This window comes from Eleutherodactylus coqui, chromosome 10 (genome assembly GCF_035609145.1).
Source record: "Eleutherodactylus coqui strain aEleCoq1 chromosome 10, aEleCoq1.hap1, whole genome shotgun sequence".
Taxonomy (NCBI): Eukaryota; Metazoa; Chordata; class Amphibia; order Anura; family Eleutherodactylidae; genus Eleutherodactylus; species Eleutherodactylus coqui.
Genome location: NC_089846.1, coordinates 15285606 through 15308786, shown reverse-complemented (window position 1 = coordinate 15308786; position 23181 = coordinate 15285606). Strand labels below are relative to the sequence as shown.

The 23181-nt window shown below is 48.9% G+C and overlaps 1 protein-coding gene across 3 annotated transcripts in view; it reads right to left on the bottom strand.

Moving 5' to 3' along the window:
• Positions 1-23181, bottom strand: part of PKN3 (protein kinase N3) — a 39534-nt gene that overhangs the window by 8103 nt on the left and 8250 nt on the right. For 2 of the 3 annotated variants that reach the window (XM_066580359.1, XM_066580358.1), the window contains 11 exons: positions 21874-22140; positions 18209-18419; positions 17938-18120; positions 12757-12866; positions 12511-12654; positions 10175-10250; positions 9569-9719; positions 7211-7346; positions 6617-6684; positions 5739-5805; positions 1322-1413 (listed from right to left, as the gene is read on the bottom strand). In XM_066580359.1, the coding sequence (XP_066436456.1) occupies positions 1322-1413; positions 5739-5805; positions 6617-6684; positions 7211-7346; positions 9569-9719; positions 10175-10250; positions 12511-12654; positions 12757-12866; positions 17938-18120; positions 18209-18419; positions 21874-22140 (1505 nt within the window). The remainder of the gene's footprint in view (positions 1-1321; positions 1414-5738; positions 5806-6616; positions 6685-7210; positions 7347-9568; positions 9720-10174; positions 10251-12510; positions 12655-12756; positions 12867-17937; positions 18121-18208; positions 18420-21873; positions 22141-23181) is intronic. The other variant, XM_066580360.1, reaches the window with a different exon arrangement.

Below are 23181 nucleotides of genomic sequence, written 5' to 3'. Positions count from 1 at the left end.
TGGTATTGTAGCGAGAGCGCACAAAGTATGTAGTTCTGGCCACCTCTCTCCGTGTCTCATCCAGGGCTCGGACACTGCGCTAAGGCTGCCTGCAGGGAACTGCAGGAGGGGTGACAACAGAGGATCTAGCCGTTAGGCAAGGCTCGCCCGGTTTAGAGCGGATAAGAGGAGAGCTGTGTGAAGAGAATCCCTATGCCTAGTACTGTTTCCAGTATGGAAGGTACCACAGGTCTCAGCAAGCCCAGTTTTATGCTGAGGTTGATTGCGCAGGGCGGAGGTGGGCCCATGATGCCTAAGCACCATGGGCCCGCGAATATCCAAGCTGCAGGCCGGCAAAAAAATATAATACGCATGACGGCAAAACACACAAGCCGTATAGTGGCAAAACCCAATCCAAAAAACAAAACGCGGGCACAGTGACACAGGGGTAGGGCAGCAAGGGAAGGGATACTCACCTATTTACTTACCTACTCTCCCGGGTGTGATGATGCTGGGAGATGCTCCCTCATACCCAGCAAGGAACCCCATCTACCCGCCAACCTACGGAAAGGGGAAGTGCTCTGGGATGGGCAACCCTCTGGCTGGCGGGTCACTATCAAACAAAGTTGATGTGCCTCCTTTTCTTCTTGGAGGAGGAAAGACAACTTGCAGTCCTTCCTGCCCTGTGTGCCCACATCCATGTGGTCCCGAAGACCGATGATTAAAGAGGTTTGCCTCCTCCAGACAACTAAGCTAAAAACTGAGTAGCTTGGTGCCTGCAGGGGTGTATAGCTAGTAGGAGGAGTATATAATACTCATTTAATAAAATCTTCCTATTGTACCATCACCACCATTTTTTGGAATCGTTGCGCCTTGAGACATTTTTCTTTACTTCCACCGTGTACTCCTTGTCCTGTCTTGTACAGGTATACGTCTGGCTGCAGCACCTCCCACGTACACTAGTACCACTATTCACTAACGAACGTTGTATATCCCTCCACGGAGTAGCTCCACCACTCTCCCATCACCCTACCTTGTAGATAGGCCAGCAATAGTTTACAACAGGAGAACCGTTTTAGTACTCCAGCCTTGAGTGGGACAAGAAATGCCACGATTCTGCATGTAGTCCATTGGTTTGTGTGAAACAATGTCAATGTGCATAGCCTCATAGGCTGTAATGGGGCGTACATGGATCAACACGGGCAGCAGACAGCCCCAAATACAGTAGTGCGCTCCAAGCCTTAGTGTCAAAAAGCCCCTTCAAACCTTCATTAGCGGAAGAGATTTCACAGCAGTTTCTATAGTGAAGGTGAAGCTCTCAGACAAGAGGGGCCGTGATCACCTTTCAAACTCGTCTCTGTTCACAATCTCTCGCTTCTTTAGCGCTTTGATGGCGTACAGCTTTCCCGTTGTCTTATATTCGGCCAGAACCACCTAAAAAGCATCATAAAGATATTAGTCCAGCACAAGCTTATTGCACCCACTACTCCCAGAATCCGCAAACAAGTTGCCCAAAGCAACGCATTCATATATAGACCAACTAACAAAATTAGATAAGCCCCTCGTGGAAAAAAAATACCAAACAGCAGCCAAAAATAAATAGCAAATGAACGGTGTGCACTCACCTGGGGCTCGGCGGACTTCTCTGGTTAGAGAAACCACCGGCACCCGTATCCGCGATCTCCTTAAGCATATATCTCGGACTCCCAATCCAGCTCCCTGGAGTCGTCCCGGGGAATACACCCGCTGAGGGCTGAAGTGAATTCAATCAAAGGGAAGAAAGATCCCCGCGCTCCGGAGTCCCGAGAAAGCAGCCGTATACCCGTATCACATAGGGTAAAGGTTTGAGCATGCTTGAGGAAGGCAAAGGAAGATTGCCAAGACGTGTTACATTAAAAACTTTTACCCTATGTGATACCGGTATATGGCTGCTTTCTCGGGACTCCGGAGCGCAGGGATCTTTTTTTTCCTTTGATTGAATATAGACCAACTATACATGGAAATGCCCTTTAACCCCTTGGGGACGTGGCCATTTTTTTGTTTTTTCATTTTTGCCTCCCCATTTTCAAAAAAAATCATAACTCTTCAGGACCCCAGAATGCCGATCGGGGCATTTAAATGTTGCCATGAGAACTGACAGCTGCAATAGGAGAAAACTCCAATCCCAGCTATTGCGGCTGGATGTCGGCTGTCAAAGACAGCTGATGCGACTGTGTAGAAAGCTTCTGAGCCTGCACCAAATTAACCCTGCGTACCTGTGATGTAAATATATGTCCTGAGGTGTGATTGGGTTAAGCAGCCGAAATGAACTGTGACATCGCCACCGTATAGAACAGCCAATTCTTTTATTCCCTGAGCTCACAGTTTTCCATTTGGCCCCGGTATTGGGAAATCTACCATGTTCCCACATTAATCTTATAGTTACTTGTACTCATAAGAGAAGTGCAAGTTGTCACGGCGCGCTGTTCCCATCGCTGACGTCAGGAAACAGTAAATAACACGTAGAATTTAAAGGTGGAGTCCCCCTTTAACTATTGCTCAGAGTAGAAGACATCGATCTCCATGTGAAAGCCAGCAGACTAATTACGGATAAGACAGATTGTGTTGCAACGATGTGATACAATACGCAAATATCAGTCCTTATTTTACCTGCAGAAGCCTGCCGCGATTGGGTGGCGTTACCCGTGACAACTACCATCTGAATAGTCACACGAAATAGTTGCTAAAGCGTACGAACGACGGTCTGCTTTACACCGAGCGAGGATCGTTCACCTGTTCAATTTTGCGATTGCTGAACGAATTGTTGGAAGCATTTACACAGGGCGGAATATCGTTCGCCAACTGGTTGGACGGCGGGAGGTTCTTCAGTGGGCGTAGATTTAAAATTTCAGCCCCTTCCAAAAACACTCATTAGTTGCCGAATCCAATGAACACACAAATCCACCAAAACCACCCGAGACCGTCGCAACGGATGTTCTTGTAAAGACCAGCGGGGACGGTTCAGTCGAGGATCACTCAACTAGATTTGTGTTTTCAGGAACCAATGAGCATTAAGTGGGAGGGCAAAAAAAGGGTGGGAGCCAATCAGCGCTTGTAAGGAGGCGCACACCGAACGAATGCACAACTCCATTCAAAGTGGTTGGAAGATAGCGATTACCTGCGACTATCAACAGACGATAATCAACGAGCGACTATTTTTTGGTGAGCTGAAACAAAGTGATTGGTGAACAAATTCTCGCTCGTCACCCGGTTGGTGGCCATGTTTACACGGAAAAGCTGTCGCTTATATTTGCTATAATCGAGTGACTATTTGGACGACAGATGTCTGGTGTAAAGCCACTTATTTACGGTCTCCATGTAAAGATATCAGACTGTACAATGAGCTGCTGTCTGCTCCAGGCTCCTGACCGCTGCATGGTGTGAGATGACAACGCACCGACACAGGTCATCAAAAGATAATAAAGTAATAAATCTTGTTGTTTGTATAGCGCCAACTTATTCCGCAGCGCTTTCAGGTATTTTATTCATCACCCCCCCAGCAATCTGGGTACTCATCTTGCCGATGTCAGGAAGGCAGAGTCAATATTGAGCCGGCTACCTGAATCATGCGGGGATTGAACTCACAACCATCAGGTCGTGAGCGGGGGGGGCATCTCTGCTGCCTCTGCGCCACACAAGGCCCTATCAATCCTCAAACAGGAAATTCCACCCATTAGTAACAGAATACTGGCCGCTGATCTACCTAGATCGGCAGTGTAAGGACATCATTCAGAACGCCCCAAGAGCTGCTTTAACACACCCAGCAAACATGTCATTTATGTGAAATTGAAGGACCTTTCAGATTCATCATTTCATGAACTCTCCTCCACCGAGGTCCTCGATTTTTCGTGCCTTTTCTCCCTTTGATTGGATCTGCTCCAGTGATGGCCCGATGTGTCATATGATATCCGTGTTTTACCCCAGGGTTCAGCCCCTCTCTGACCAACTATATCCCGAAGAGGGAGGCTTACCTAGATCTTACATTTACCCCAAATCAGAGAACTAAGATTTTCGCCCTTACACATAAACCTTCGACAGCTCCCGCCCTCTAGAAGAGGGTTACATATTACCATCCCGGTGGTATAGGGTCCCTTCTCATCTTCATGCTCTCTTGCCAAATGTGGGTCTTGCCTGTTGGCATTGTGGCGAGTAGGAAGGAACCTTGCATCATCTTTTCTGGTCTTGCAGGCTCCTTAAGCCCTCTTTGGATAAGATTGTTAAGGTGACTAGGCATGTTTCTGGTCTTTTTGTGCATTTGGGTCCAGAGCTCTTTCTTCTCCATCATTGTGAGATCCCACTCCTCGGTACACACGTTCCCGTCTTTGACACCTGCTGCCTATATTCCTGTGCAATAGAAGAAAATCTCAATCTCCCCCTATTTCGCTGTGGGTCTCCAGGGTAAACCAGCTTATGTGCATGGAGGATCCTATGTCTCCTTTGTATAATGCCAACAAGAAGTTCTGCAACACTGTTTTATTAGATGGAATTTCAAGGAACATCGCGGCCTCTTGGGAGATTCAACATGATTCTTTTCGCTGAGATGTCCCCCCCCTCCCCCTTTTTTTCCTTCCTTCTCTTCGCACCTTCTTTTTGATATCTTTTCTGTCCTCCTCCCTCTTAATCGCTTTCTTGCCCTACTTGTTTTCGTTGTGGCACTATATACCTTGGCACGGAGCCCAGGTTCAACCCAGGCTTTTCAGGAAGCTTTTGATTCTTCGAACGGTTTAGTAAATCGGTGTTTCTCATTTCTTTCTGCCTATATTGTACAGCTTTGCGTTTGGGATTTGGTGCGGACTCGTGCTCAGGCCTTTGTGCCGTTACCCCTTTTTTAAATTAAATTAAAAATTTATAAAAACAATTAAAAATCAGATGTATCCAGGGGAAGCCGTGACCAGACGAATAGGCAGCGGTAACGTAGTATTACATGACAGTCATTCAGATTAATGGCCGTTCTATGCTAAAAGGACAGAAAGGGAGCCTCTCTCAGGGTGGCTCTTCATTATGAGACATATAGGCAGGGGGTCCCTTAACAGGACTTATGAACAGGGGTTGTGATCTTGGCGCAATACCTTTAATAAGGTAAGCCAGTTAGCACACTGCATCCATATAACATAAAGCTTTGGAAACTGCTGGCCCCATTGCTACAGTGTGTCTGCATGCCTTCATCCCTTGAGCATATGACCGACACGTTACAGAACCGAATGACGAGGGCAGCCACAAGTGTTAAAGCATGGCTGCTTTCTTCCACGAATAGCACCACACCTGTTCACAGATTGTGTGTGGTATTGCTGCTCAGTCCCATTGATTTCAATGGAGCAAGGATGCAATACTATACGGCCCCCTGTCCACGGGCGTTGCGGTATCCCGGGAGCAGGAACCGCAGACGGATCTCCGCTGTCAGCCTAACCTGACAGATAGGCTGACAGCGGAGAATCACGGCAATTCGCAGCATGCTGTGAATTGCCGGCCGCGAGCGGAGAATTCCAATGATTCCCTGCTCGTGGACACGGGATCGGCGCTTTCCATAGCAACGCTATGGAAAGCTTCAGACGGCGTGATTCGCCGGCGATTTACCACCGGCGAAATCACGGCCGTGGACAGAGGGCCTACAATCCATGGACAGGTGTGGCACTGTTCCTGTGTAACCAACATTTTGCCATTTGTCAGAGTGCAACATATGAAGCCAACACTATATTCTGTGTATGTCCGCTGACACTTACCTTCCCAAAATGCCCCCTCCCCAGTACAGACACACAGGAGAAGTCATCCAGCTGAAGTGTCCTCTTTCTGAAAGACAAGCATATGTAGATACAGTCATCAGCAACAACTTCCAGGATTTCATGGTTAAAGGCTTGACGCACAGAATTCTGCCCTGCGACAAACTGCACAACCAGATTAAAGTGTCCCCGCTGGACATACGGAGGCCCAAGTCTTCCTCTATCCACCTGCTTATCCCTTGAGTACGTTAGCCTGCAGCTAAGGTCAGTTGTCTATGGGGTTCACACTGTTGGGCTACGGGCACACCAGCCGTACACCGGACAGCATCTGATCTACATGGACACGGCACGTTCACATGGATTAGTACATCCTATTATTCGTTGGTGGGACTGACAAGAATAGGACGTGCCACAAGTTTTTTTACATGGACGATTGTCTGAGTGAAAAAACGTCCTCCAACTATAATGGGCCGCATCTGTCTATGGAATTGGACAGAACACGGACCCACAATTACACTAGTGTGCTACAGGCCTAAGGTGCAGGAGGCTGAAACCGCTTGATTGATAGCACCCATAATGGACCCAGAGGGTAACATTTCGGTACCTGCCTCTTTGCATATCACCACTACAGGATGTGTTCACATGCATCTGTGTTTGTGCGGATTTTGATGCAGATCCGCAGCAGATTTCACCCTTTCTACTAAATTCAAATTGAATGGGTGAAATCTGCTGCAGATCTGTACCATCAGAGCGACGTGTGAACGCACCCGTACACGCTGTAATCATAGTAATTGTGCAGAAATATTTCGAAAAGCTTCTACTTCTTTTTTTGGTGGACCTAGAATGTTTGATCCACAGTTAAAAAGACACACTATATTAACCTGAGAAGCTTATGGGGCTCGGCAGCGCTCTGCGTCCCACCATCATCTGAATGGATGCGCTTCATGGACTAAAACAGCAAGAAAGCAGAAGTTAAAAAGGTCAGAAATTCAGTGATCACATAAAGGAAGACGTCCATTTAAAATAGGTTTCACACATGATGAGGTAACATCATTGGGGGGTGAGGGGCACAAATCTGGAACCTGGACTACCATCGACACCCAAAATAAAGGGCCCTTGCATTTAGAAGACTGACAGACCACGCATCCTTACATCCTCCATTTGAAATTTCCAACACTTTTCTCCCCATGGCCATATTAAAGACGACCAATGAAATAAAATCTTGAAGGGGTTTTAATGCCCTACAGACCACTATGGCCCCATGATGTTTTCGGTATTGGGAGGGGAACACATAGATATAGCTTCTACTGACATATCAGAAGATTCTGAAACCCAACAAACATCGATGTGGGATTAGAAATGGGTTCAGTCTCTGATCAGTGGGGTCGGACTGTTGGGACCACCAAGGCCTAGAGAGAACGATAATGTTTTTACCACGACTTAAGCTTTAACTATATGGACCGTCACGCACACACCTTTACAGGCACCTTATAAGAGTCATCGGGAGTCGCTTCTTTTTCAGTTTCCAGTGGAAGGAACATTCGGGGGGGTTTCGGTGGCGGCTTCATTGAAGGGTCATCGTTAAAGATCAATTTCTTCACTGGGAAAGTGCTGCAAGGAAAACAGAAAATATAATAATAATAATAATCTTTATTTGTATAGCGCCAACTTATTCCGCAGCGCTTTCAGGCATGGATAAATGCAAAACAATACAACAATTACAATATAAGGTACATTGGGTTAGACACAAATGGGTTGAGGGTGGTACCGGAGGTGCAGGGTTTGGGGAACACAGGCAATAGGAAAATTTATGTACAGATCATTTATCAGAAGGCAAACAGGGTGGAGCACCATAGGGAGGGGTGGGGGACTAGGTCAGGAGATTTGGTATGCTTCCCTGAAGAGGTGCGTTTTTAAGGCACGTCTGAAATTTCGTGCATCGGGAATTGTCCGGATGCCTTGGGGTAGAGCGTTCCAGAGGATGGGTGCTGCTCTGGTGAAGTCCTGTAGGCGAGCATGAGAGGTTCGTATTACAGGGGTGTTTAGTCTGAGGGTGTTAGCCGATCGGAGTGAGCGGGCTGGGTGGTGTACTGACAGGAGGGAGGTGATGTATGGTGGCGCAGCGCCATGCAGAGCTTTGTGAGTGAGGCAGAGGAGTTTAAATTTAGTTCTGCAGTGGATGGGCAGCCAATGCAGCGACTGGCATAATGCAGAGGCGTCTGAATAACGACTGGATAGAAAAATGAGTCTAGCTGCTGCATTTAGTATGGATTGGAGTGGAGCGAGTCTAGTGTGGGGGAGGCCGATGAGTAGCGAGTTGCAGTAGTCAAGCCGGGAGTGGATGAGCGCAACCACGAGCGTCTTTAGCGTGTCCGTGGTTAGGAACGGACGTATTTTAGCAATATTTCTGAGGTGCATGTGGCATGTTTGGGCCAGAGATTGGATATGGGGGGTAAAGGAGAGGTCAGAGTCCAGTGTGAAATTGGATATTTCAGAGAGGTAAATGAAAAAAAGAGCTGCATGTAAAATATTATACCCTTCTCTAGGTGCCACTGCTGGGTTTGGTTCCCAATACCAGGAATCAAAGAGTAGCCACCATATAACAAAAGCTTGACCATGCTTGAAGGGGTGGGGGTGAGGGGAGGGCTATTTAACATCTGACTTTGTGCATCGAATATTCAAAAGGTGTCACGTCTTGCTGACTGGAGCCTCCATAATCCTCCTACAGAGGCTGTAATATCGTTTGTCAACTAGGGGACGTATTGTTCTTTGGGGGGCATGTAGTTGAAATTTTGCCGCCTTCCCCGAAGCACGCTCATTAGTCGCCGACGTTATTGAATGCACGAATACTTGCGAGCGGTCTTCAAGTGAGCACTCACTGTTGCGATCTCTTGCTAGTTCGACTGAACAGTCAGTGCTGCGACCTCTCGTTCTTTTCGCCTACGTAAGGGGGTAGCGCTGCACACTCCACCTTACAGAATAGAGCGGTATGCAGCTGCTGTTAGAAGCCACCGATGGCCACAGCAGGAAGCCCTGCCCCCGCCTGTCCAATACCCGGGCTGTTCTCATGCGAGAACAGCCTCAAGGACTTGGAAACCAAGAATCAAGGTGGCCGTCAGAATGGTCAGTGGTGGCAGCGAAGTGTCTTGGGGCGTGCGAGGCCATGTTGGGTGCCATTTAGACTCCATATTGCTGGAGTGAAGGATCCAGGGAGCCGGAAATAAGTTGACCCCATCATCTGCCCTTGAGTGCTATACGTCACAGGTTGGCGACTGTTGGTCCCGTTAACATGTTACCATGACGCACACCTCCCTGCAAAGTTGCTGGCTGTTAACACCAGGCGATAATCAACCAGCGACTACTTTTAGGCGAGCTGAAATGAAGCGACTAGAGAATGAATTCTCGCTCATCACCAGTTAGTGGCTGCGTTACACAGAACAACTGTTGCTTCCATTTACTCTATTGAGCGACGGGTCTGATGAATTTGTGTAAAGCCAATGGATGGAACGGCACTCCAGGTTTTCATTTGTTGCGATCTAAGAAATTTTATTTAGGTGGCACTGGATACATTTTTTATAGCAACATTTTGGACCTATGGTCTTCCTTCAGGCTGCAACAATCATGGTACTTGAGTATCAAGAACCTCAGGAGGTTCCAATCTGTCAAATATTCCTAGATCAGTGGTCTACAACCTGGCTGTGCAGCTGTTGTGGAACTACAACTTCCATCATGCCCCGACAGTCTGCAGCTGGATAGCCAGAGGCCATAAACTAATAATGTTAATCTAAGCAGAAGAAGAAAACCATAAAGCTAACAAGGTGGTAAGGGCTCACCTGTCTGCAGAACAAGCCTGGGAATCAGCAGAATCAGGAAGGGGTGGACTAAGTGTTGTCAAGCTGCCACATGGAGGTAGGATGCTCATCATCAATCGCCCCCAGGTTGCAAAGTTTATGTTCATCTGGGTGGCCCGGAGGAAATCCTTTCCTAAAGAAAAAAAGGAAGGAATAAAAGTTTAAAGAGTATGTGCTCTTTAAAAAAAACAAAAAAAAACGTTTGATATGTCAGAGCAACAGGCCAAAAAGTTTGCTCAGTGGACATCCAAGTGCTGGGACTCCCACCAATTGCTTAAATGAAAGGGCTGCAGCGCTCAACTGAACACTGTGCGCCTTTGGCTAACACTGTTGCCGGTCGTATCCTCTCAGCAGGTGAAGATGGATGAATAGATGTCTAAAGAAGTCTATGCGCCTCTCTTCAGCTGCTGAGAGGAACCGACATAGAGCCACAGCACTTTCATTTTAATGTTCAGTGGGGGTCACAGCATCCGGCCGGCCACCACTGATCTAAACTTTTGGCATGTTACTCTAACAGTTACTTTTTAAGTAAAACATTCTGACAAGCAGCCCCCCCCCCCTCCCTCAAGAAAAAGAGAAGACCCTCACCTTTCTGCTTTGGAAATATACGTTTCTGCCTCTGAACTTTGCCTCTCCTTTCGATCACAGGGTTGCAGAACATGATCTGAAACAAGAACAGTGTTAACGATCACATACACCGTAGATTCAGCTGGGTGTCAGTCAGTAGGGCTGAGGTTATCGCCTATCATCCAGATTTGGAAGTAGGGGGTATGTAGTATTATATGGTGGCCATTCAAATGAAGGGTAAAGTCCACAAAAATGAGGAAACAATCTATGCTGTGGCTCAAGAAGGGGGATCTCAAAACTAGAAACACTTGTACAACGTCCATAAACCCAAATAAGACATATGAAAGTGGCGCTCTTTATTAGACAATGACCAATAACTACGTCGGGTAATGAAAGGATTACTCTGCACCAATCGATATCTTGTAAATTGATTTACTGAACGGTCATAACACACAGGGCGTTCTAAAAGATGGTGCATGGACTAGAATACCCCAAGAGCATTGTTGGGAAGTCAAGCGCCTATGTGATTGTTTACTGTTGCTTTGGGATCTTAATAGCACATCTCATCACTTAGGCCGCCTGCAGACGACTGGGTCGGATCCTGCAGCAGAACCAGACCCTATGCCCGGCCGGTGACCAGAGCGTACCCGTCTGCCATCTTCATATCTGTGCTGCGGATGTGTCGGCTGGCGCACATGCGCAGTACAGATTGTGCCACGCCATCGATAGGCGATGACGCGGATCCTGCGACCTTTCCGCAATGATGGGCGGACACGATTCCGTTGACTTTAATGGGCTATTCCAGTTTTTAATACGGATCAAAATAGGACACGCTTTGCTTTTTACACGTAAATACGCACATGAAGAAGGCAGGTCTGAATACCCCACTGTAAACGAAAGGGGTAGAGCGTAAATAATATGCACCAATACGCCCTTGTGAATGAAGCCTTGAGGTCAGTTCTCACATTGCATTTTTTTCCATGAAATCTGCACCAATTCTGCAGAAAATCCACATCCCAATACATTCAATAGGAACCCGTGCCACAGCCGATACGGAATCAAATCCATGAGCAAGAAAATAAAGGTGACAAGTCATTTCTTGACATGGATTCTGCACCGTTTAGAACGCATTAGGCAATTCCGCATTTGGGTTTGTCCATTGAGAAGGGCTAAATCCACGTGTGAATCTGCAGCCAATCATTTGTATGGCAGCAGCAGAAATCTGCAACTCAGCTGTGGATTTACAGACTGAATCCACTTGGAAAAACCTGCAGCGGATTTCACCATCTGAACACAACCTAAGGCTGCATTCACAGGGCAAATGCGAGCTGCGCCCGATATTCCTGGGTGCGACTCACATCAAACAACGCACGGACGAAAATAGAAAAACGCAGCATATTCTATCTGCAACAGAAATGGACATTCACAAATCGGCACCGCAGCGTGGAAACGTCTGCTGCATGTCGATGCAGTTTGTTCAAATCGAATCTAAGTGACTCCACCGTAATCCTCTATGGATCTGCATGGAAAATCCGCAGCATTAGTGCTTACATGCACTTAACGAGGACCTGTCAAGGGACGCAATCAGCAGGACTGGTAGCAAAACTCTGCGGCCCACCGACTTTATCCAATATTAAACTCCCTTTGTCCAGACAGACACTCACTGTGTGAAATGGACAGTTCCTACCACTCTTAAGGGTGGCGTCAGACTGTCAATCAAGTTCGACATCACCCATTGAAGGTTGGAGACCGCTCACTTGACACATTGAGACTGCCGAGATCTACACCTATGAAGAGCCTAAAGGCCCGTTTACACGCACAAACAATCTTTCAAATATTGAAAGATTGTCAGTTTTAGCAATCATTTTGCATAAAGTGTTAATGGACACTAATGTCCATTAGCACTTTATTAGCTTCATTTGCGTGTAAAAGAGTCTCCGGAAGCTGTTTGCTGAGCACAGCTTATGGTCCGAGTTCTGTACACATCTCCATTGTTCTCGCATGGGCTGTTGGCAGAATACAATGTAATCTCCAACTCCTGTGCAGAACACAGCGTGCGGTCCCCTGTTATCTTCTCTCTGGCTGAACACTGGATTTTAAGCTCACCTTAAAATTATCGCTCAGACGAAGAGTGAACGATGGCAGCATTTACACACAATGATTATCCCTCATACACCATTGTTTGAATGAATTTTGAGTGATGATCATTGTGTGTAAATGGGCCTTATCTGGGCAGAGGGAGATGAGTATGAGAAAAAAAAGGAATAGAGTCAGCGGGGACACAGCTGCGGAGTCGTGCAGCCATCCTTGCTGATTCTATCCAGTGACGGGTCCGCCTTGAATTTAGGAAGCCTCACCTCAGCAAACAGCATGCCTTGTGGTTCCAGCTGCAGACACATTCCATGACGTTCATTGTCCAAAAAGTCCTCCAAACGTATAAAGCGAATGGCGCACAACTCCCGCCAGTCTCGCCAATGTACAGACACCTCCAACTCTCTGGACTGCGTGGGAAGAAAAACTGCATTAAAATAAGTTTGTTAATCAGTTTTATCTTTCTAATCTAGACAAGCGGAGTGAACGAGAGAGTAAATGTCCGGACTTACACGCTCTAGCTCAATGGTGAATCTCTGATCCCAGCACTGGTTGTGAACTGGGCCCCAGTTAGTATGAGTGACTGGCTTGTTATCAACCTTCAAGACGCACATCACCTCTCCTACGGGAAGATGTAACAACAGGATTTTGGTATAACTTACTGTAAAATCACTTTCTCGTCACGTTCATTGGGGGACACAGCAAGACCTTGTGTATAGCTTCTGCCACTAGGAGGCGACACCAAGCATAAAAGAGTTAACTACACCCACTAGCTATACCCCTCCTGCAGGCGTAAGCGAGCTCAGTTCGTATGGAGCAGCCAAGGAGACGACAACAATAGTCAATAAATAACAATACTTAAGAACTGTAACTCATTGTACCACCATGTGTGACTCCACCGAGGACACTCCGACCAAGAGAAGTAGTCGTTACAGTCCTAATACCAGATTGGGTCGGTGCTGTGCCCCCCAGTGAACGTGACGAGAAAGAGATTTTATGGTAAGTTAAACCAAAAATCCTGTTTTGTCGTCCGTGTCATTGGGGGGACACAGCAAGACCTTGGGACGTTCCAGAGCAGTCCCTCGGGGGTGGCGAAAATATAAGAAGCTGCATGTGTAAGGAAGCGTAATCAGCTCTTTAACTGTGACTAGTGTTAAATGGATGCCTAGATATGCAGCATGCTCAGGGACGGAGTATAAAGGGCCCGAGTAACGGTCCCATCTACCACCGGTAGAAATCTACCGACAAGGAGCTTCCAACACCCAAGTACCATGTGCCGTAACACGGCCTGAAGATAAGATGTCCCTGGCGCGGTAACCCTGTACTGCCGCGAAGCAGAGTCAGTGCGAGGAGCCCATCTCCGAAAACCAAGGACACAACTTGGGTTGTCGGGAGTAGCGGAAGAGAGCCAGGGCGACTGAAGAATGCCACCCGATAGAGGGAATCTTGTGAAGTCAGACCGATCCAGCTTGTGGCCGGCTCGTTCCTTGGGATGAACTGCCACCGAGAAAAATTCAGACTGAAATCTTCATTGAAGTGGATCCCGATACCCCCGGCAGCGAGGGAATATGCAACAGGTTAATAATGACCGCCTCCCGATGACAAAAGGACCAAAGAAATGTCTACCCAATAGAGCCTACTGCTCAGAAGGGAGCTGGGTAGCCAATGTGAGCGGGACGTGACCGCAGGGCGGGAAAGAAACGTCTGTAACACCTTCAGTATGAATAAGTATCCAGGAAAGAGCTGTGGAGAGAGCTGGGGGCCGTCTAACTGTCCATCTAATTGAACGGTAGCTTCCACAGGAACCCAGACTGTCAACACCACCTTCACAGTCCCGCCATGAAGAAGGAAGCAGATCGATTCCAGAAGAAAAGACCCGTGGCACTCCACAGCCCTGTGCGGTCGGCGTCCCATGTTGACCATTGCTGTAAGCTTGTGGGGAAAGGTTCTCGTTTCCCCGGGTCGACTGTCTAGAAGAAGTCGTATATCCAGCTGACTACTGCCAGAATGTGGGGAACCTAGAACACCGGCACTGCTCTCCGGCCCCATAGCAGAAGCACGGCATGGCCATGATGCTCATCCCAACTCCCATACCAGCATTGGTTACCTAAGTTGTAGGGTGAAAAGGACTTGTGCCAAGAGAGTCTTCAGCCCTCCGAGCTTGTGACAATGCCCACAGCATCCACTTTCATGAAGGCGATGGGTGTCCGAAGAAGTCTAGCCTTGGAAACGGCGACTCACTGGTTAGGCAACTAGGGTTGGCCCTGTACCAAGATGTCATTGTAACCGCCTGATTCTAACCAGGCACATGAAAAGTTGGCGTTACGGCAAGATTAGACCGGAACAGGAATCTCGCTGGTCCCTTTGTGGAAACATCATGAGTACGGAGGGACGAGCGATAAGGATTGATAGCAGTATAAGTCTATACGGATTCACGGTCTCCTGCAAGCAATAATACAAGAGGAAACGGTGCCGGAGGATCGCCCCGAGCTTCTGGATCCATCTGATTTAAGCGCTTTGTACTCCGGATGGCGCTCCGTAAGGGGTAGTCCGAAAAGTGAACCAGATATGTGATAAAGCAAAAATTCTTACCACCAGCGGCTCCCAACCATGCTGGTTACAGAGGGTCGGCGCCAAATGGGAGGGCCTTGAGAAAACTGGCATTGCATCAAGAGGATGATAACCTCGGGGGCTGAGGCCATGGATGCCAGTAACTGCCAAGCTGCCGTATGCGGGAGTTTAGCTGCTAACTTCCCTATACGGTTCGTCCAGTAAAAGCTCTGATGACGCGACTCCCCCCTTGAGGAGAGGCGCTTCAGCCGAACAAAGCGAATTGACTTTCGCCAAACACGACACAAGAGGAGGGATCACATCTAAACTCTACGGTGTAGCAAAACATTTGTCAGGCCGGCTCCACTGTTGGACCAGAACCTACGCATCGTACCTGCAGAGGAAGGACCCTTGGAGAACGCTCTAGGAGACTGCTCTGAATTTAGAGTGCACCGCCGGCAACAGTCCGGCTATTCACAATAGTGGAAGATTAGCGGTCAGTTCTGCAGCCAAATCAGGGGCAGCGGGGGAATCCGCATGAACAGTGATGATTCATGTATCAAAGGAGTCATGAGTGACCCGCGTCCGCATGGACACAGCTGACTGCACTAGCTGCCGGTCTTTCCAGAATGCCCTAGATGCCGCGTTGGTTCCGAGACCACCTCATGAGGGATCGGACCCATAGTGGTTCAGCCTATCATAGAGCCGTAGACAGATCTACAGCCCCCAGGCTCCCTGTCAGAGGGCGGACCCCCGGACTACCACTATATGTAGACAGAACAAGACTGTTCGTAAAACGAGATATTCTCTGACTGGACGTCAATCTTGTACTGTGGTTATAGCGCACATAGTATGCGGCTCTGGTTGGCCCCAGTCTACGCCTCTCCTGTAATCGGATATCGCTAAAGTTGCCTGCAAGGAAACTGCAGACGGCCACCATAGGGGAGCTAGCCGACAGGTAAGGCTCACCTGTTCCAGAGCGGAGATGAGGAGCGATGTGTCCGCAGAAATCCCGTGCCTAGAACTCTTTCCATAAGGAAGGTACCATCCTGCAGGCGCTGAGACTGCTTGCAGGGAACTACAAGAGGGGCAACAGGGGGTCAACCGACAGGCAAGGCTCAACCCGGAGCGGCGCAGACATAAAGAGCGATGAGTCCAGAGAACCCTGTGCAAGTTCTCTTTCCGGTATGGAAGGTACGACAGGTTTCAGCCAACCTAGATTCATGCCTGGGGCTCAAGTTGAGCTCGCTCCTACGGATCAGTGCCCATCATTGGCCGCGTAGTGACACATAAGGGTCAAGCTGCCTCGTTAGCGCAGTAGGTACCACACCAGTCTCATAATCTGAAGGTCGCGAGTTCGCTCCTCACACAGGGCAAGGATCTATCCTCATTTTTGGACCTCGTTGGGCAGCAGAATGCAGTCCTAAGCTCTCGCTCACGACCTGAAGGTTGCGAGTTCAATCCCGCTTGGTTCAGGTAGCCGGTTCCACGTTAACTCAGCCTTCTATCCTTTTAAGGTCAGTAAAATGAGTCCCCAGATTGGTGGGGGGGTAATAAACAATATTCACTGAAAGTGCTGGGAATAAGTTGGCAGTATACAAATAACAAATCCCCCCCACATAGCCCGCAGCACTACCCAGAGGCCACCTGCGGGCCACATAGGACCCTATGCACACAAAACACCAGTCTCCTCACAGACCACAACAGGGCCTACTCGCATGGCAGCACAAAAACATCGGCTGCGCAGCGACTAGCACAAACACTGAGCAGCCTGGTCAGTCAGCATGGCGGTGAAAAGCACCGACCGCGCAGCAGCCAAGTACACAGGCGCCCGGCAGCCATATACTCAAGGCTCAATCCAGTCCCAATATTAACAGGCTGCATGGCGGCAACATACAGAAAACATATATACAAATAGCCGTGTGGTGCCGCATGAGAGTGAACTGTAGGCCGTGCTGCGGACAGGGTTTAAAACCCTGTATCATCATAGAAAACGGCGGGCAGCTGCGGCAGCTAACATCAGCCGCGTGGCTGTACTGCACATCGCCGCGCAGCGGCTGCTGAATCTACGCAGGCCATGCGGCACTACTAAACGGCGGGCGCGCCCCCGGCCGCCCCGTATAAAGCCGCGTGGCGACACTAACCTCTCTGGGCACGCACTGCCTGACGCGCGACTGCACAGTAAGCAGGCCACACGGCGGGACAATCACCGGGCGTGCACCCGGCCGCACCGCACACAGGCACTCCGCACGTGCTGGCGTACTGTAAACAGGCCGCGTGGGGGTTAAAAAGGTGTGCGTTACCGGTGCAATTCCCGCCTGTTGGGAAGAAATACAAACCACCCTGATGGCCAAGAGCCGCATGGCGGCAAAACGTGCATGCCGCTGGGCAGCCATTAAAACCAACTGCATGGCGGCAAAATACAAACGCCGCATGGCAGCCAAGAGACAAGCCGCAAATACACACGCTGCATAGCGGCAAATTCGCAAACCGCATGATGAAAAAGGCACGCATTGACCAATACACAGCATGAATACAAAGCACTCACCGCACAGCATGGCGGCCGCAGTGACATAGGAGGGGGGCACCTGTTACAGGGGCAGGGCAACAAGGGGAGATACGCTCACCTATTTACTTACCTACTCTGCCGGGTGTTCTGATGCTGGGGATTGCTCCCTCACTTCCAGCAGTGAACGCTATCTGCTCCGCAACCTACGAAAAGGCGCAGTGCTCCGGGATGGGGAACCCTGTGGCTTGTGGGAAGCGATCGTGCCACTTTTTCTTCTTGGAGGAGAACAGACACTTGCAGTCTGCCTTCCTCGTGGGGAACAGCTAACGATCTTCTTGCCCTGTGTGCCTACATCCTGTAGTCCTGAAGACCTTGGATGAAGAGCTCTGCGCCCTGCAGACACTAAGCTAAAACTGGGCTAGCTTGGTGCTTGCAGGAGGGGTATATATAATAGGAGGAGTTTACACTTCTATACTTAGCTTCGCCTCCTAGTGGACGAACCTATACCCAAGGTCTTGCTGTGTCTCTCAAAGATACAGACGAGAAAACAACATTTGCAGCCCCCTTGCAAACTAAATCTTGGCACTTGTGAAAAGATGAAACAAATCTCTGGGTGAGGCTTCCACATATTTACCACAGATCTCGTCTGATCGCAAGTATCTTCCGGAACCCCCGCGTCCATGACCGCTTCCTCCAGTCCGGTAACGCATGAAGTTCTTTGCCTCATTAGGACTTCCATGACCAGTTGTCGCCCGAGATCGTCCGGGAACAGAATCCAGCAGTCCCTGACAGCCCAAAATGTGGATCTCCAAAGTTCCTTTATAGAGGAAAATAAGAGACACAGTAGTAAATCTCCCCATCCCACCATCATCCTTGTGACTGACCCCAACTCCACCCCTGGGTACCGGTCAGTGCGGTCGGTTTGATGAGAGGGGCGAGGGTTGGACCCAGACTTTGCTCCTTTCCCCAAACGCCGCCGGTGGTACAACAGCTCTGCAGGTCTTGTCTGATGAGTGTCTGCTTCAGGTGTCCGGCGGGGAGCTCCGACAAGCAGCACTCCAGGGACAGGCGGAGGAGATCGATCTTCTGGCTGGACTCATGTAGTCGTGACTGGGCCTGAGGGCATAAGGAAGCCAAAGGCAGATACAACCAGCTTAGGGCCATGATCACACCGGTGGATTCTACAGGAAAATCCACAGTATTCATAGTAGCAGCAATGTGCCTGGGGTCGTTAAAACCTCGGCCACAGAATGCAGAACAAATCTGCACTAAATTAGTGCGGAAACGGACCGGCAAGGCAGAATTAAATCCACATGTCAATCTTAGTAGTGGATCTGGTGCAAAAAACCTGTGGATTTCTGCCCTCGACGGCAATGGAGAAAAAAAATAAGCAGCAAATCCACAACAGCAGAAAATAAGTAGATGATTCACAGCCAAACATGCAATAAATCTGCAACACGAGCCGTGGATTTCTAAGGAAGGCTGCACACGGACGGATTTCCGCTGCGTTGCCCGCAGCTATTAGGTTCTATTGAACCTAATAGCTCAATGCTCACGGTGCGGAATTCCATTGCGGAATTCCGCACCGTGAAATCATCCGTCCTCACCTGCTTGCTCTATTTGCCGCGGGTGTACGCGCGGACGGCTTCCATTGCAGTCAATAGAAGCCCGTCCGTCACGCTATCTTCCGCTGTAGCACAGCGGAAGATAGCGTGAAACCGCTCTCCCGCCGCCGCGTCATATAACACGGACGGCCGCGTCATGTGACGCGGTGGGTGTGTCATGTGACATGGCCGGGGTTGGACCCGACGACCCTGGAGGTCCCTTCCAACTCTAGCAGTCTATGATTCTATGATGCGCCACTAGTGTGTATCCTCGGGTATGTAGAGGACCTGCAGCTAGAGGAAGCCTTCTGTATATAGCAAGAAGACGGATAGCGCAGCGCTGGCTGGATGAGCTACCCGACCCCCAATATATTCTACTACCTTGGTGTAATGTCTGTAGGAGATACGCATGGATAGAGACGTCAATACTGCTGTATGAATCCAGCTACTTAATGATTCTCACTGGTCTTTAATATACGGTGAATGCTCGTCTGGATCGTAAGTTTAACAAGGCCACGTGTCCACGGGTCAGAATGATGCTGAATGTCCTAAACGCAACTCAGGAAACCTTGGATTATACTGTTAGATTGTAAGATATGGTGATTTCTAAACAATATTTTCAGTAATGGACTCCACCACAGGGAAGAATTATTTAAACTGTTTTCGTTTAGTTCTTGGGGTAGTGGGAATTTGTGTTTTTTGGAGAAAAAAAAAAATTTAAAAAAGTTTAAACTAAAACTTTTTACAAAGTTCTGACATGACATATTGACATGCCAAAGTTTTGATTGGTGGATTTTCAGTGCTGAGATTCCCATGATCATTAAAACAAATTTGCCCAATGCGTTGAATCCCCTTGTTCGGGCCCCATCCGCAGAAAGGCTGCAGATCTTTTACATGAAAAATCCACTGAAAATCTGTGCTAAATCCGTCCGAGTGAAAAGCGTTGAACGCAATTAGAAAACCTAATGTCTACTTTCTTTTAAAAACAGTGCCAACCCTGCCCTCAGGTTTTGTGAGGTATGGTGGCTCAGCCGTATTTACATCAATGGAACCAACTGTAGTACCAGACATAACCTATGAGAAGGTGTGGCGCCATTTCTGGAAGAAAGCAGCCATGTCTTTCTAACCCTGTACTTCCTCCTAATGAGGGAAAGGCTAGGACCGCCCCCTCCCTTAAAAGGGTATTCTGGGACTTTAACTACTGATGATTTATTCTCAGGATAGGTCAATAGTTGATTGACAGAGGACTGCCGCTTGGAATCCCCACCAATCAGCGGATTGTTCGGCCCGCTGGCAGTGCAGCTGGCCCAGACGTGGTCATAGGTGGTGAGGGACGTGTAATAGCCAGCTTCACTCCCAGTGAAATCAACTGGAGCGCTGCCTCCTATTACACTTCCAGTCCCTCACTGCGGTCAGGGCTGGATGAGGAGCCAGAAGTAATAGGAGGCAGCGCCCCCCACTGATTTCAATGTGTGCGAATCTGGCTATTGCATTTTTGATGCTGACTAGTGATGACGGCAGCGAACTGAACGATCAGCTGATCAGCAGGGATCCTGAGCGGTGAAATCTTGAGTCCCCCTGAGAATAGGCAATCAGTAGTTAAAGTATGTTAGGCTGAAAGGAGACAACGTCCATCTAGTTCAGCCTGAACCCGTCTCCGTAATGGCATTCAGAATAATCCCTGCATTAACATTTTGATATTTCCTACCTGATTGTAAGATCCGGATTAATAACCCCACTGGTCACCTAATGTCTACATCCTGTAATATCGTAGCGCTCTAGAAAGACGTCGAAATTAAACTCCTCTTGGATTTTGCCATCACCACGTCCTCAGGCAGAGAGTTCCACAGTCTCATTGCTCTTACAGTAAAGAACCCCCTTCTGTGTTGGTGATGAAACCTGCTGTCTTCTAGACGTAATGGATGCCCTTTTGTTACTGTCGCAGTCCTGGGTATAAACAGATCATGAGAGAGATCCTTGTATTGTCCCCTCATGTATTTATACATAGGTATTTGGTCGCCCCTTAGTCGTCTTTTTTCCAGGGTAAATAATCCCAGTTTTGATGCCTCTCGGGGTATTCCAGTCCCGTCATTCCATGTATTAGTTTAGTCGCCCTTCTTTGAACCCCCTCCAGCACTGTGACATCTTTCCTGGGCAGCGGTGACCAGAACTGTACGCAGTATTCCATGTGAGGCCTGACAAGTTCCTTATATAGTGGGAGGATAATATTCTCGTCCTTCGCCCCTATACCTCTTTTAATGCACCCCAAGACTTTATTAGCTTTTGCAGCAGCTGACTGGCATTGGTTACTCCAGTTTAATCTACAATCCACTAGTACCCCCAGATCCTTTTCCATATCCCTTTTCCCTAGCAGTACCCCATTTAGTGAATATTTGTGACATCCGTTTCTCCTGTCCATGTGCAGAACCTTACATTTATCAACATTGAACATCATTTGCCATTTTTCTGCCCAAGCCCCCGGCTTATCTCGGTCCGTTTGTAGCCGCACATTGTCCTCCGTTGTATTAATTATATTGTATAATTTTGTATCATCTGCAAATATTGATATTTTACTGTGCAGCCCCTCTATCAGGTCGCTGATAAATATGTTGAACAGAGTGGGGCCTAATACTGAACCCTGTGGCCCCCCACTAGCGACTGTGGTCCAATCAGAGTACGAACCATTTATTACCACCCTCTGCTTTCTATCTCTGAGACAGTTCCTCACCCAGATACACACGTTTTCGCCCAATCCGAGCTTCTCATTTTATATATCAGCCTATTATGCGGCACGGTGTCAAATGCTTTAGAGAAGTCCAGATATACGAGATCAATAGACTCTCCCAGGTCCAGCCTAGAGCTTACTTCATCGTAGAAGCTGATCAAATTGGTCTGACATGATCGCCCCCTCATGGACCCATGCTGGTGAGGAGTTTAAATCCCAGAATACCCCTTTAATGGCTTACCTCTGCCAACGCCTTGCGGTCCTGTAGTTTGCGTCCTCCCAGTAATTTCACCACATTCTTTGCTCCCTCTGCAACCGCGGCCTCCACCCGTAAGTGTCGCCTCAGTTCTTCCAACCGTAGCTCTAATGGAGAGAGGGTGTCCGAGTTCTGAAGGTCTGATGCGGACCCTGGCGACTGCGTTAGTTTCACGATCTGCATGCGGAGCAATTCTGTTTTTATCCGGCTGTCCTGAAGCATCTGCTGAGCCGTGTTCAGAAGTTTCCGGTCCTGGAATAAATGACAAATTCAGTGTTTTTAACCCCTTTAGAAACCGACCATGATACTGTAAAAGAGGTCCAGCCCAGATGCTGCTCATTCTGGTTACCTGTAGCCACCACTAGGGGGAGGTCACTGCATATACATTTAGACAGGAGTTCAATAGGAGTTTCACACATCCATATGTATTGAGCACCATCTAGTGGTGACTGCATATAGTCAGCATTTTATCATTTAACTCAGTGGCAGTGACAAGTATCTAGAACAGTGGTGGCGAACCTATGACACGCGTGCCAGAGGCGGCACGCAGAGCCTTCCCTGCTGGCACGCGCCACATCGGCCGCTCACCACTTGTGAATACCAGCAGGGGCCGCGGCTCCCCTGCCGGCATTCACAAACGGCACTGCTAGCCGCGCTGATCCCGGCACACACTGACTTCAGTCTGCAGCTGGAATCCCCCTCCCCCCTACCCCGACGTCTCCTACTACTTGGTTCCGCCGGGAGGGGGCGGTGTCCAGCAGCGTGTGTGTCAGAATGTGTGCCGGGAGCATATTAACACTTTCTTCCCCACTTCTGCAGCAATCAGCAATTCCCAGCAACCTGATTGGTTGCTTGGTTTGGCTGATTCACCAAACAACCAATCAGGTTGCTGGGAATTACCTATTGAGGCAGAAGTGGGGAAGAAAAAGTTAATATGCATGCCGGGACCATCGCTGACCAGAAGAGGAGCTGAGCTTACAGGAGGAGGGGTGGGGGGGGGGGGGGGGGGGGAGGAGGTAAGTATGTGGGTCTCGGGAGGCGCACTGTGGGGTGTCACTAATGCACGGGGGGCCGCTGGGAGGGTGTCACTAATGCACGGGGGGGCCGCTGGGAGGGTGTCACTAATGCACTGGGGGGGCCGCTGGGGGGGGGTGTCCCTAATTCACTGGGGGGCCGCTAGGGGGGTGTCCCTAATGTGCTGGGGGGGGTGTCACTACTGCACTGGGGGGCGTCTCTAATGCACTTGGGGGGCCACTGGGGGGTGTCCCTAATACACTGGGGGCCGCTGGGGGG